Source organism: Embiotoca jacksoni, unplaced genomic scaffold (assembly GCF_022577435.1).
Source record: "Embiotoca jacksoni isolate LCO1_2020_lvr unplaced genomic scaffold, fEmbJac1.0.p SCAF_4, whole genome shotgun sequence".
Lineage (NCBI taxonomy): Eukaryota > Metazoa > Chordata > Actinopteri > Embiotocidae > Embiotoca > Embiotoca jacksoni.
Window position 1 is genome coordinate 7,282,122 of NW_027185392.1, and position 14,526 is coordinate 7,296,647.

Sequence of the window (14,526 nt, forward strand, 5' to 3'; positions counted from 1 at the left end):
CTTCACTCCTCTACTCAGGTGACAGTACCAGAAATAAAACACTGTGCTCAATAAGTATTATATCTAATTTGCTTTGCACTCCGGTTGATCATCCACATTGTGGCAAATTTCATGTCGTGCCTCATATAATGTGATTGTTTTTGGACTTCAAGCAATTTACAGCAAAACAAAGTGCTGCATCAGTGGTAAAGATTGCAAAAATTGTTTAGTGTGGCACTAAGTCAAACATCTCTGAAATCATTACAACAGAGGGCATACAAAAAAGTAACTGACCCCAGAAAGACATTTACTGGGATATTTCTACAATGGCAAGGAGTCAACCCCTCTGAGACAGACCTCAATAACACGGTATAGACATTATAGGCGTCATAAATGTTATAGTTATTGCAGACCTGCGCCATTCATTATCTGATAATAAAATATTATCCCCTAGTTGAATGAAGTACTCCAAAACACATCCACAACACAAAATATAAAACCTAGCATAATAAAGTCTGATACAAAAATAGTCTCACTTTGTTTTTACAGCTTAAAGACACGGTGTGAACATGTTTTTATGTCATCATTGTGGATCACTCCTTTCCTCCAGGGAACTTGTAGGTGTTACAGTGGGACCAACCCAACTGTCTTGGCTGTCAACACTTCCTTTGCCATATGCACACAGTACATATAATTATCAAAATACAGGATCTGAAGACATGACAGCACAAGCATGATTCTGCATATGCTGACATTCACACATTTGAGTTTTTTATTTGCACAAGTTTTACTGTCAATCATGAGCCCAAAAGAAAGAAATTAGCTGATGACATTGTATTCTACTGTGTATTGAGTGTTGCATTGAGTGCTGTTTTTGTCCTTGCTCGTCATGAATTACCCCATGAGCGATAAATTAAGTATTTGATTGCCTTATTGATTTCATTCAATTCAAAATCATTCAATAACACAAAACTTATGTGAGCATCCTGCTCATAAGGTACAGAAAAAAATACAGTAGGGGCTTCTGGTTTGATCTTAAGTTTATGCACTGTGGGAGCTGCACTAGCTTATCAACCTATATAAACATTCTGATTAATTTTTCCAAAGTAATGAAAATCAAATAGCCAAATCCTTGTTTCAAAAGATGCTTTAGAATAGAACAAAAAAATGTAAACCTGGTTCTACTTTATAATGTAAAAATGTACCTTATGGATAATTTCTAGACGGACATCTCAAAAAGTAACGAGATTTACAAAGCGACACCGCACTGGTCCCCAGAACAACCAGTACAGAATGTTTCCGTTTATCTATTGCCACAGCACTCAAAGCATTTTAAACCAAAAATTCAAGAGTGAACATGATTATCATTGTGTAAAGGACCAACTGAATCATTGTGGAGAAAGAAAAAACACCAAGAGGGACATGATAATAATATATTGCAGTTATTACTGGAAGGAGAAGGCGCTATTGTCAAGTGATCTGTTCTTACTCACTTCATCTTTCTAAACAGTGTTCCCTATCATATTAAATAAAAGGGTGACACAGAGTGGAAAAACTTTGTCACTGCACCGCAGTCTACTACATGAGTGAGACCAGTATGCAATTTTTAATTAGAGCACAATTATTTTATTTAAAACAACTTTTATACAGTGTGTTTATTTTTCAGCTTTGCAGGCAGATCTCAACCTGGTTGTTCCTAATTATTTTGAATAATGTTTCAATGGCTGTGAAGTCCCCCACTTTTTTCTCCATATTCCGTAAAGTTAATAACAATACAGAAATTCCATATTTTGAGCTGTTACTTCAGTCTGAAAACTGCGGCAAAATGTCAACTTCACAATATCCAACTTCAAAGCAAATACTACTAAAATGGTGTTCAGGATAAAAAGGATCAAATTTGCAAATGTACTATAAACCCCTGATATGCATGATCTGAACAAAAGAACTCATCGGCCCCGAATTCATTCTGAAGAATGACGACGACCTCAAACATAAAGCCAAAGTTATAAAAAACGATGTACATCAACAAGAAGCACAGCAGAGTTCTTACCGTTGCTGTCTGTGGCTTTCTGAGGTGTAGCGACCCGGAGGAAGATCTGCTGCCTCCATGAGTGGCGGTGGCTGCGCAGAGGGCTTTCACCGACCCCATATGCTGCACTTGGTGAAGAGAGAGCCGCTACATCACTGAGAGCACAAACACACACATACGCAGGTGGCGTGTGACACGTATCCTGATAAACATTCAAATGGTTAGGTAATGAGTGTACTGTTTACGCATACCTATATACACATCTATACATCAAATATTAGATAAAGGAATCAAAGAAACAAGGTGCAGATTACTTCTATGCTGGGCACACTAACACAGACATGATTTTCTTGGTGAATGTGTGTGTACCTGTTCTTTACTTCGGGACAATCATTCTCGTGGACAGGAGCCAGAAATGGAAATTTCAGAAAATTAGGGACAGAGGAGGAGGAGCGAAGACGAGCACGCAGACCACCGAGAGGACTGAGACGTAGGTGATAAAAAAGGAGGAAGGAAACAGATGAAAAAAGAAACATGGGTCTATTCACACAGAGATGTGGTGCATTGAGGAAACGTTTTTAAACGTCATTCACATCAGCAGAAGGATGAGACTCTTGGCTGACAGGGTTATTTTTGTTGAAGAGTAATTAGGTGTAAAAAGCTGAAAACAGTTCAACTGAATCACCTTTTAAACTGTCAACTAATGAGTCACATGTTCAGCGTTTCTCTACCTGAATGGGCACTTGCATAATAATATGGAAAACAAATCACAAGGCAGTGTGAAAAAGTAATATAAGAACACATAGAAAAGAGATGATGTACATGAGTTGAACTGAAAGCCTCACTCTCACCCTCTTTTATTGAGCCGGGCTCCAGAGGAAGGTGAGGAAGGATGATGGAGAGGAGAGTGGGATGAAAGGCAGGAAGGAATAGGAGGAAGGGTCGAGTCGGTGAGGACATTTCTGAGAATCATTGCAAATAAAGAGAGAAGGCAAAGAAAATCACAGACACTGAGCAGTGTATGAAAACAGAGAAACATCTGAAGAGAAACAGCAAGAATAGAGCCGGTAAAAAACAGTGTAGGTGATCAGGTATCACATGGAGTTTAAGATGCTCATCATAACCTTGTTGGTAACCGACTGTACCTTATCTCAAACACGATATTAGGCATGTATGCAATTACAGTATTATTTTGTTTCTATTTATTTATTTCTCTGTTTGTCAGTATGACCACACTCTACTTTATGGCAAGAAAAAGAAAAAGAAGGAAAGAGTTGGCAGCAGGTTCAGGAGGAGAGGTGCTAAAGCTGATGCCGAGGGGGGGGGTTGAAACATCCCTTTTCTGACAACCACTTCATGCATTATGCTGGTTGTGTATTCCGATGGAGAACATCCATATTTTCCTGTTTCCCCTTTTGACAATGATTCACCTGTGATACAGGAAACTCACACACGGCACACTCTACTAAACATGACTAACAAACCAGGAGGCTGCTGTCACAGGCTCATCAAGATTGAATAGATCAATGGGTACTATTTCAACTGTCTAAAAGGGGTATAAAACTCCAGTTGTAGATCACTGAGAGGATAAAGGCTCTGATGGTTAAATAAAAACTGCAAACAGTTCTCTCCGATGCCTCATAGCAGTGAGATGAGTGGTTCCTTTACACATGACACGCATTTCTTCCATAGTGGCCTTATTGTCGCAGTCTATATTGTATAAAATTAATCAATATTTAAAACTTATGTTGCTTGCGCTGGTTTGTGTTGGTACCAAAACACACAATAACGTAAACATATATTTCTCTATCTGTACAAATACAAAGTCAAACATGAACACACGAACTGAAACACACACGCACACACACTCTCCTCACTTGCTGTGGAGTGGCGTGTCTGTGCTGACGGAGTAGTGTCGTACGAGCTTGGGCTTGGTCGCTGCCGAGGGTTCTTTGGGTGTGTTAATGTGCACCGGGGAGCACTCGAGTCCCGAGGAGGGGGTGGGGGGATGACTGAAGGTGCTGGCCCGTCGGCGGAAGCCCTGCGGCTGTGCCTCAGCAGGTAATGAGGACGAGGAGGGTGACAGAGGAAGAGAGTTGTCGAGGCGCTTCAGGTCTCCTGTGGAGTTGTGGCTCCTGAAGATATGACAAGGAAAGAGAGTGAGGAGAGATACATGGCACAATATTGTATATACAAGCCCAAGTTCATGATATGCATGAGTTAGATGTTTTAAATAAGAAAAAGTTGAAGAAAGCATCACATAATTGTAAACAGAACACTAGATAGTGAGCAGTATTAGAATCCTGAATGCCCAATATTTACCTGCCAGACAGTCTGCACTTCCCCCAACACTTACACCTAACTAAACCTAGTTGATTTATCGGGCAGAGCCCGACCTGTCCTACGACTAGAAGAAATCATAAAGTCCAAGTAAAACAAGTGTAGCTGCTCTGATCGTTAATACAGTGCCTGCTCTGAGCTGAGATATGAGACCGTGTGTGTTTACCTGAGTGGGCTGGTGGGTCGTAGAGGAGAAGAGGCAGGCAACGGGTCATCTAGACAGGGCTGGTCCAGGCTGCTGTTGACGGTACAAATGGAGGAGCCACTTTCACTTCCCACACTGTTGTCCCTCTGAGCTCTGGATTTGCTGCTTCCCTGCCAAGAACATAGCATGCACAGTGTTAGCACAGCTCCTGTAAATTAGCGAGGCGTTTACTGTGGAAGGCAGGTAATAATAATGATAGTAGTAGTAGTAATAATAGGCAATAACAATAATATTAAGCTCTTAAAATAAACAGCCACTGTGCATTATAATTTGAGTAAAGGCTCATTTTTAATGTCTGTTTGATGCAGGGGTTGAATTGACTTTTCCATCAAAAAATCAGGTATGCAATATGTCCAGGGGTAAACTTTTGCATACAACCATATACAAGTACATAAGTGTGCACAATTGCATACAAACCAAAACGGAAAGAGTATTGTTACCTTCCAGATGCCCTCCAGGGACTCGGTGAGAGAACGTTTGGCTCGGCTCTTGAACTGCTCAAGTCGCTGCCGACTACTGCTCTGCTGCTGTACCTCCGCAGGAGCTGCATCCTCACATACCTATATAAACATGGAGGAAGAACAAGAGACACAGACACAGAGCAACACTGAGAAGGAGGGAGGTCCTCTTGGATATAGTGTGACAGATATTTCTGTGTAAGTGAGTGAATTTTCTTTCCTTGGTTAACTAATTTGTCATAGCACTGCTGACGTTATGGCACAAATGTCGGAGTTGATAGCAGAGGGTAATAACAGGAGAGCACTGGTACAGTTGTGTATATGTGTGCATAAATGGTTTGCAAAAGGTACCGGTTTGCTGTCTCCAGGCAGTGTGTGCTGATGGCTCTTCTGTCTCTCTTCATACATATTCCTCAAAGAGGCCATCACCAACTCATTCTCTTCCTGATCACTCTTGGGACGAGCCCTCTGGACACACAAACACAAAAAATAGGTTAAAAAAAAAGATTCATATTTGATCAACTCTAGCAAATATCTGTTAGGTGCAGAAAATATTGTGAATGTTATTGAAAATAGCTTTTAAATTGAACGCTTTTTAATCTAAACATAACGAGACTGTGTTGGATTTATTGAGCTGTTGTGTGCAGACTACTGAGCTGAGAAATGTTTTTTTTAATACTTTTTGCACCAGCCCCCCCCACGCCCCCAATAATGATCAAAAGGCAGTTATGTGGTTCATAGATGCCTACGGTGGGCTATCAGGGACACATCCAGTATTATTGCTGTGCTGCAGTTCAGCTACATCACCAGCAGATGGCAGCTGAGTCATTGTGAAAAATCAAACCGTATTGGCCTCCTGTTCTGTTAACTGTTGCAACATCTCTGCTCATCTGTATAACAAATGACATGAGTACACCTCAGTACTAAAATGATCATTTAAAGAAAATGAATAAACAGAAATACTTCATCAAACAATTCAACTGTGAAAAGAGACAGAGATCGAGCTGAAGACCTGCTGACAACACAAAGAAATAAGGAGGCAGAAATATGTATGTCTTGTGTAAAGAAGCATAAGTGCGTCACTAAATCTCACATGAAAAACATGTGATTCCACAGTGATTCCGTTATGATGAACTCAGATGAAATTGCTGACTGACTGGATGTTTTCTAGTTGCAGTCACCTTACTGGGAGTTCACACCTTTCCCCTCAGGTCCACATGACAGAACACACACATTACCATAGTGTTTTCAAAGACTGACGCTTGCTCCAGGTTGTCCAAAGTGGCCAAGTGTCTTTGAAGCTCCAGTTTGGTTTTTGATGGGTGTAGACCTGAAAATGATGCAAATACTGAATAAAATCACAGCGCAGACAGGCTGTGACTTCAGACTTGTTTTACATACAGTACATGTTTATAGGCTCCTAGGGCTGAGTTTCTTGGTCATCAAACATATATAAAGTATAATTTATTTGTTACGAGTGAACTAAGAAAGAATTGAAGGCATCTTGGTTGTGAAAATATTTTAAAAAAAATCTTCCACCCTGCCTCAATTTGAGCCTTAGTTACTAAAAGGTTTGTCCAGTTATGCTTTTTGCAGAAGTCTTTGCCAAGCCATTACTCATCTTTCAAAACTTAAGATATCATGCGAGGAACACATCTGATACAAGCATTAGGTATTAACAAACACTTTATAAAAATATTTCACTTCTTTGCTGGATTCAAAGTGATCGGTGTACACGGGCTAACCTAAAACAACAAAAACTTCCTTAGGAGTATACAGCTGTAGACAGCTGTATAAACTCGACCTATCGACACTATTTCTACACCCAACAGTGCAGCACGAATGTGAAACTATTTATAGTTAAAAAAAAAAAGTCTTTGAATTTGTAAAGAAGAGTTTAAGAACAGTTTCCTACCTTCAATCCTCTCACACAGTCTGTGGAGGTGCTGCATGGGGCAGCTGTCACACTGCTGGCTCTGGGTCTTTGCGTTCTGCTGCAGGGCTGCCACAGAGAACGCCTGCTTCAGAGTCAGCATGATCTCATCCACCTATAGCAGCAAAATAACATGCTCATTTTTCTTCCTGCAGGCCATCCTTCACTGACTAAGACGTTTGGTATGAACTATATAGAAATTAGTAAATAAACTGCCGTGTTAGGCAAAATTCCACTACAACACCCTCTCACCAGTGATTCATCAGTACACTGGAAGACGTAGCACACAAAGTGGCAGTTTCCCCCTTCCACCGTCTCCCTGCAGATGAACCCAAAGTGATCCACGTGACGAATACCCTGTAAAGACATGAACTGTCAGTTTTAAAAATCACACACAAACTTTCACATATCGTTTTGAATTGAAGTTCATCATACCTGTGAACAGAAGGAGATTTCTCTGAAACTCTTCTCTATGGCAACTTTTTTAGTGTCTGGACTAATCAAGAAGATCTGAGACCTGCCCACCTACAACACAAAGAAAAACACAGAAAATACAGTTAAATTGTATGTAGAAGAGCATATGTGTGTTGCGTGTGTGTTCACAAGCTTCCTACTATGAAGTGTGTGCTTCTGCATGCGTGTGTGTGTGTGTGTGTGGGGAGGGGGGGGGGGGGGGGGGTTGTGGTGTGGCTGTGACTTTAATTATGAATCACTCCGACCAAACTAGTCATAATAGGTTGTGGTCCAATGTGGCTTGTACATAGATATGTTTTCCGGCAGGATAAACTGTATCACTGATTTTATTCTTGGGTGAACTGCAAATACAAGGCTTGACTAGTGATTACATGACACAAAGGGAAGCCTAAAAATAATCTCTGTTCTCAATTCAGGTTTTTTTTCCCGAATCTGTCAGATGAGGCAGTTTCATTTCTTCTCTTCTCAAAAGGGACCAATTAATTATAGTACAGTTCCACTTCAGGGGATATCCCCATTCACACCATCATTAGGACGTGAGTCACTGTCAGTCCCAAACCAAAGGAAGGGACTCTGTGATTTGTAATAAGTGAACAATCTCATCTCTGTTAAATCATACAACTAGAAACAAAGAGGCATTTCATCGGTCTTCAAAACCGAATTAAAAAAGAGAGGTGATGATGTCACCAGGATGAGGTCACTCCGGCAGCAGCAGGACATATCATCAGTGTCAATAATACGTCTGTAATCTGCTGATGGGGACGGCAACAAGCCCTGCTGGTTCCTGTATCAATCATGACCATTTCCTGCCTGGAGTACAAACAGGAAAATTCCTGTTGGCAAGAGATCAGAGGTCAAGTAAAGGTCAATCAGGGGAGTGTGACTGGGCTCATTTTGAGCTGCAGTCAGCATTTGTTCTTGCCGAGTCATGATTATATTTTTGTCTGTTTTTCTGTTTCTTTCTTTGTCCTTCATAAGTAACTGTGTATGAGGAGCTCTTATTAGGGAGTCCAAAAATGTACTTTACTGCACTATAAATGTCCTTTTTATTCTCAACAAAGACATCTGAGAAAACCATTGGGCGTGAGCAGCAGGAACTTGCACTGAGAAGTTAAAGTGACTGCTAAAGGCTGCACTTTATGATTTTGTTGTGGATTAAAGGAATTTTGGTGCATTTGTGTAAAATGTTGAGCAAAAGCTTTTTATGCTAAAACAGGCATAAACCAATAAACTGTGGGAAGATGATGTGGGCTTGATTTGAACTGGAAGTGGACACCATAGTGTGGTCATTGAATCAGTTTAAAATGCCAGAAACATTTAATTGTTTTCACTGTGATATAATTAGCGAGACATAAAATATCTCTATTCTTCCTTTAAGTTTTACTGTGTTCAGACAGAAAGTGAGCGGAATTTAAGAGGCGACATGATGAAAAAAAAAATTCAACCATTGTCCGAAATAATATATATGACTTTTTTTCAACAAACATTTTAAATAAAAACATTTTTTAACCAATGTCATGAATCTAGTTGACAAATAACACGTAAAGGAGTATGAGAGTAAAACTCTCATATGAGAGGCATTTCAGTTCTGAGTTCAGTCAGAGGCTGAGCTCAACACAAGCACACTACCACAGAAGGTAAGATGGATAAAACTGTTTTAAATTCACTATCATCTCTACCATTTCCAGGTATTAAAAATCACAAAAAGAAAATGATGCTGTTTTAATAAAGAATATGGTTTCTGATTGCAGAAAGTATAAAGTACACCAAAATTAATGTGTAATAAATGAATCAGAATCGCTCTAACTATTCTCACATTAACGAGTGACGTCCTGATGTATTGCCCAGTCTCATGATGACAATTTTCGATAAGTATAATTTTGAAATCTGCATGGGGCTTAAAGTGCTAAACTAATATAGATATACGGGAACGTCAGCCAAGTAATGAAGGCACACCATCAGTTTTGTGTGTGCGTGTATGTTTACTTATGTAAATTACCGTAAACAGCATGGTCCTGTTCTCCTGCAGGCTGGTGGGCTGGACCTCAGCAGAGTGGGAGACTGGATCAGTAGTGTTGCTGTTAGAAATCTCTGGGGAAAGACCATTCTCATCCAAGGGGTGCAGGGAGGGGAAGCTGGAGTCTCGCTTGAACAGAACGGGCCGCTTCCCAGTGGTGGGGCTCCCTGCATCACCATCACCCGCAGCACCGCCTCCCACTCCATTGGATTGGAAGATTAATGCCCTCCTCAGCCCACCTACCAATCCCGCACCACTTGCTCTTTTATCAGCTGTCCATGAGCCGTGCAGCTGGCTAAATTTCTCGATGCACTCGTCGATTAGGGCAGGTGGGGCTTTCTTGTGAGCGACACTCACACGGCCGCAAAATAGTACCTCAAACTTTTTGGCAAAGGTTGTTGGCGACACAGCAGCAATGGGTGCCAAGGAGATTGTCGTCGTGGAGAGGGAAGAGAAACACTTTTCAGAGGACTCGCTGCCTCCAGAAACTGTGGAAGTCTTGTTGGAAACAGTAGTGATGTCATTGCTGCGTGCTGAGCTTTTTCCCGCCTGCCTCAACGTACTGATGATCTCGGGAACCTGGAGAGATAAACAGAAAGTGATAAGAACTACTGCAATGACTCATTCTGTAATTGCAGGTCATTTAGCTGGAAGATCTTGTTATACTAATTGTGCAAATGAGGACTGTGGAAGGAAACTGAACTTGGTGTCCATGTGAATATGATCACATCCATCCGGGCAAAAGCAAAAATGAACAACTTTGAAAACGCTCAACTCAAAATACACTACTGACTTTAGGCTGGGTTTCCCATGAACAAAAAAAACAAAGAAAAAGTAAAAAATAGACAGGATTAAGATATGCATCTCTTTTATTTTCTGCCATCTGAAGCTCTACATTTCGAACCGAAATTCCACATAAATACCTTATACAACCGTGTCCAAAAAAGACATGACAATTATCTTCACATGGATATTGAGGAACAGTCTTGAATTGGTAGCCGTTTCTGATTACTGCTATTGGTATTTAAACGTCATTGTTGTTTTTTTTAATGATCCACATTTTTGTTGGCCTTACGTTAAATTGACTTTTTCCCTGTAGCCAGCTGTCCACTAGCAAGTGTCATGAAACTAAATCACCGTGATGTTCACTTGTGTACTTAGTTATAAAATGTAATGTACATAACAGTATATTGATAAAATCCTGACTAATACCCATCCCTATAATCTGCACATGACAGTTACCTGTAGTCTTTCCCTACCATCATATCAACTGCCAGAACAAAGTATGTCTCTTCTGGTGCTTTCTTCGATGACCGTTAAAGTGCCCTCTTCATTTCTAAACCTGTGCTTTGAGTGAGTTGTCACACCATCCCAGCACTGAAGACACGTATCTAGAAACAGGTGGCAGCCTACAGTAGCAACAGTAGGAAATAAACACACAAGACATACTGCACAGAACAAAGTTTTTCCATGTATCCATGTAGATGTCACACCTCGCTATGAGCTAACCTGCCATAAAGTGCGTTATGGTTCCCTGGAATAGAGCAGTCCTTGTGGTGTCCTCTTGTGCTGACAAGAAGCCAGATTGAGACCTTTCGTCTCAAAGCAGGCTTTGTACTCGCAGCTCCCCTTTATTTGATTCCCTTCTTTCCTCCTCCTGGCCCCGTCCGTTCCCTTTTTCCTCTCTCTCCCTATAAACTCTGGTTCCCATTTTCCTCAGTAATGTCTTTTACTTAATATAACACTATTTAGAGCAGAATGATTACCATTATACCTATTTTGACATGTTTGTATTGTGTATTTTGGCTTTTTGCAATGTAAATGCTTCTGCATGCAACTGTTTATGTCTGCGAGTGAGAGACAGGAACAAACAGACGTTTCCAAAAATTGGAACTAACTATTTCTGGTCTGCTTTGGCGATCCAGGAGCCCTCTCCTTCATCTACGCTTACTTATTATTTAAGCATCAATACAAACATATTCACTACTTGAATATTCATGCGAAACAAGCTAACAGGGTACACACTTGAATAGGCTGTATGTAAGGAGTCCAGTCGTACCCGGTCTCGGGCTACCGGACCAGCAGAGTACAAGAAAGGCACAATGATATTAAATTAAGTGGTGCATCACGCTATGGTTAGCACTTGCATTTTATTGGTTGAAACAGTTTTATCGAACGTAATTAATCACTGATTTCATGCGGCAACCTGCACGAATGCTTCGTGACCCACATGAAACATACTCACAGTGTTGGATGACCAACAGGTATGTCTGGCTAGATCCTACAGTGCTCAAGGTGGACCTCCGAGCTCTGACCTCTATGATCACTTTTGTAAGGAGTGCTCCACCGTCCTGATGTTGTTGATGTGACTGCAGAGCATTCATTCAAACCTTGAGGAGTGCAGTGAGACTGAAAGGCCAAATGGTCTGGTTATATTCTGCGTTAAGACTGAAGAAACAAAGAAGATAAATCTAGGGCAAATTGTAGAGGACTTCACGTAACCAAGATTTTCCGGTTGACGTTCAGAAAGAAGAGAATGTTAACAACCACCACATGCCAAAAAAACAAAGTGTTATATTATGTGTTAGCTACACTGTGTAACTAAACTGTGAAGGCTCTTGATTTACTTGAATACGTGTCTGTCTAATCAGTTGTGTGGAGGCTGCGATGTGCCCGTCTATGGGAAGGAATGAATTGTTGGTTGGGGCAGAATCGTCCGCTGGAGTATATATTGATATTATACTCTATTTTGTAGCCTAAACCTGTTCTTAAATGCAACAGCAATAGCGTATTATATTATTACCAACATATAACATTTTCTTCATCCCACAAACCCTTTTTCTGTAACGCTTTAAAGAGTTTAATGTAAAACGTACTATATAACTTCAATTTCAGTTCAAGTACAGTTTTCCAGATTCTTTTTTATCTCTTCACATAATCACTGGCAGTTTGTAACAGAGACTCAAAATGCAGCTGGCAAAGACAAGCGGAGCAAAAATATTATTAACTCCAGTTCCGCAAAACAAACATTATACACTTCAAAAGCTTCCAGGGCAATCACCACAAAATTGAATTTAAGATTCAATTAAAGCTTAAAAGAACAAAATTACTGTCGATCTGTTGTGTCTGCTTTTACTGAACTGGCATCGTCAGCCAAGAATTCTCACTTTTGTTGTGATGATCATCTTCGTAAAGAGACGTGTATTTACATATCCAGCAGACATATAGAGCTGCATTAGTTTTCAACTGGGTCATGTTTCTGGCAACCTGGCAAACGCAAGTTCAAAATTGACTCTCCAGGCCCGTTATTGGTCGACATCATCTGTTGAGGGAAACGTCTGGCTCTTAAGAGGCTGAATAAGCCGTTTGATCGTTTGCAGGTAGGGCATGGTGTGTCAGAGACGTTTTGCTGAAAACATCTGCTTGTTGCAGCCGTGAAAGCCAAACAATGTCGTTTATTTCTTTGTTTTGTTCTGCAGATGCGCTGCCATCCTTTTTAGCCTGGGCTGGTCTGCTGATAAGTGATGACTGAGGGTTAAATAAGGACCCGTTGGAATAAATTGACCATAACTTCCTGGTCACACAGAAATCCTTTTCTGTATTCCCTCCTTCCATAATTAGCACACAGGACTTTAATGACTACGAAAGGAGTCTGACACATTGCATGTGCACATTTTAAAGACGGAAAGATATGTACAGACAGAAACATAAGCATGCTTGAAGGAAACAGACTGTCAACCTTCGTGACACTGCCCCCGAAATATAATCATTTTTTAGGATAAATTCTTAAATCAGCAGAGCAATCTGGGGCTATTTTACACCCAGACAAATGATTTACTTACTCTACTTCATTACTTTCATTTTGTTTAATAACAGGCACTAATCACTCACAAGGACTGTAACATTAGTTTAATCTACATCACTGACCCAGTCGGAGAGGAAAATAACAAGCAGAAAATACCAATTCAACTCCAGACACAAGTGTGCATGTTTGACCTGACTTTGTCTCACTGCCGCCTCAATACGGCAACAATATTGTGTGCTAACAGCAGGATTATCTGAAAAAAGAGATAACCAACATGTTTGTGGAAAAAGACCAAGTCATTACTTATTGCCAAACAAAGAAAACAAGAAACATAACCACTAAAAACTGCAAAAGTTACTGCACCACAAGTTCCTTTCCATTTTGTAAAATTAAACATGACAATCAAGACAATAAGCTATAAAAGATATGGTTGAGAGCATTGACACACTAATGACCTATTTTGGGTTTTGCTACAAAAAAATACCTTCATCTCTCTTCTATGCAGCAGGAACACTGTGTCTGCTGATCTGGAGCTTTATGCTGAACACTTGTAACAACCGCAACATCAGCACTGTAGTCATAGACTGATATGCAGACAAAACTCCCCTCTAATCCAAGAAAAACAACTCAATAACACTGTGAGGCAGGATGAAGCTCAGGCTGCTCGTAGCTTTAAACAAGTGACCAGTGGTTATTCTTGAAAAACAGATAGAAGCAAATATTTTCTTGCACCAAATGGGTATTTTTTTACTTGTTCTCTGTTTTGATAAAAATGAATAATGCCTTTCACAAGCTACCCCAACTTCCTCTACTTCAATTTACATAACTTAAACTCCAGTAAAAAGAGGAACCCGTGAGTCCGAAAAAATAGGCCCAGCTTGAGACGATGTAGTTTGAATTTCTGTTTACCTGTGACTGTGGACACTGCTGGCATACTGTTAATGTAATGTAATAATGTTAAATGATGCAGTAATAAATGCTCAAATCTTTTTTTTCCTACATGATATACGTGCGCAGAAAAAGCAGATTTGGGCTTGTTTGGATATCTGGCCTTACTTGCTTGCTTCTATTTATTGAAACCACCAGACAAAAGATACCACGCTACAAATATACATCATCAACAACAACAGCAACATACAAATCAGGACAATAATGTTTGTCTGCAAGCATAGTATTACATGCTTCATCTATTGTGGGCCCTGTTGGCTACAGCACACCGGCAGAGCAGCAGACCAACGAACAGAAAAGGAGGAAGCAGACGGGCTGAGCAGAAGCAGCGGTTGAGT

General features: G+C 40.4%; 1 protein-coding gene across 4 annotated transcripts in view; it reads right to left on the reverse strand.

Annotated features, from left to right (window-relative positions):
* Positions 1-14,526, reverse strand: part of tbc1d1 (TBC1 (tre-2/USP6, BUB2, cdc16) domain family, member 1) — a 44,729-nt gene that overhangs the window by 16,819 nt on the left and 13,384 nt on the right. For 2 of the 4 annotated variants that reach the window (XM_069167228.1, XM_069167231.1), the window contains 12 exons: positions 9,418-10,014; positions 7,380-7,469; positions 7,197-7,301; positions 6,927-7,059; positions 6,250-6,341; positions 5,363-5,479; positions 4,994-5,113; positions 4,515-4,663; positions 3,886-4,143; positions 2,860-2,970; positions 2,378-2,491; positions 2,030-2,163 (listed from right to left, as the gene is read on the reverse strand). In XM_069167228.1, the coding sequence (XP_069023329.1) occupies positions 2,030-2,163; positions 2,378-2,491; positions 2,860-2,970; positions 3,886-4,143; positions 4,515-4,663; positions 4,994-5,113; positions 5,363-5,479; positions 6,250-6,341; positions 6,927-7,059; positions 7,197-7,301; positions 7,380-7,469; positions 9,418-10,014 (2,020 nt within the window). The remainder of the gene's footprint in view (positions 1-2,029; positions 2,164-2,377; positions 2,492-2,859; positions 2,971-3,885; positions 4,144-4,514; positions 4,664-4,993; positions 5,114-5,362; positions 5,480-6,249; positions 6,342-6,926; positions 7,060-7,196; positions 7,302-7,379; positions 7,470-9,417; positions 10,015-14,526) is intronic. The other 2 variants (XM_069167229.1, XM_069167230.1) reach the window with 2 other exon arrangements.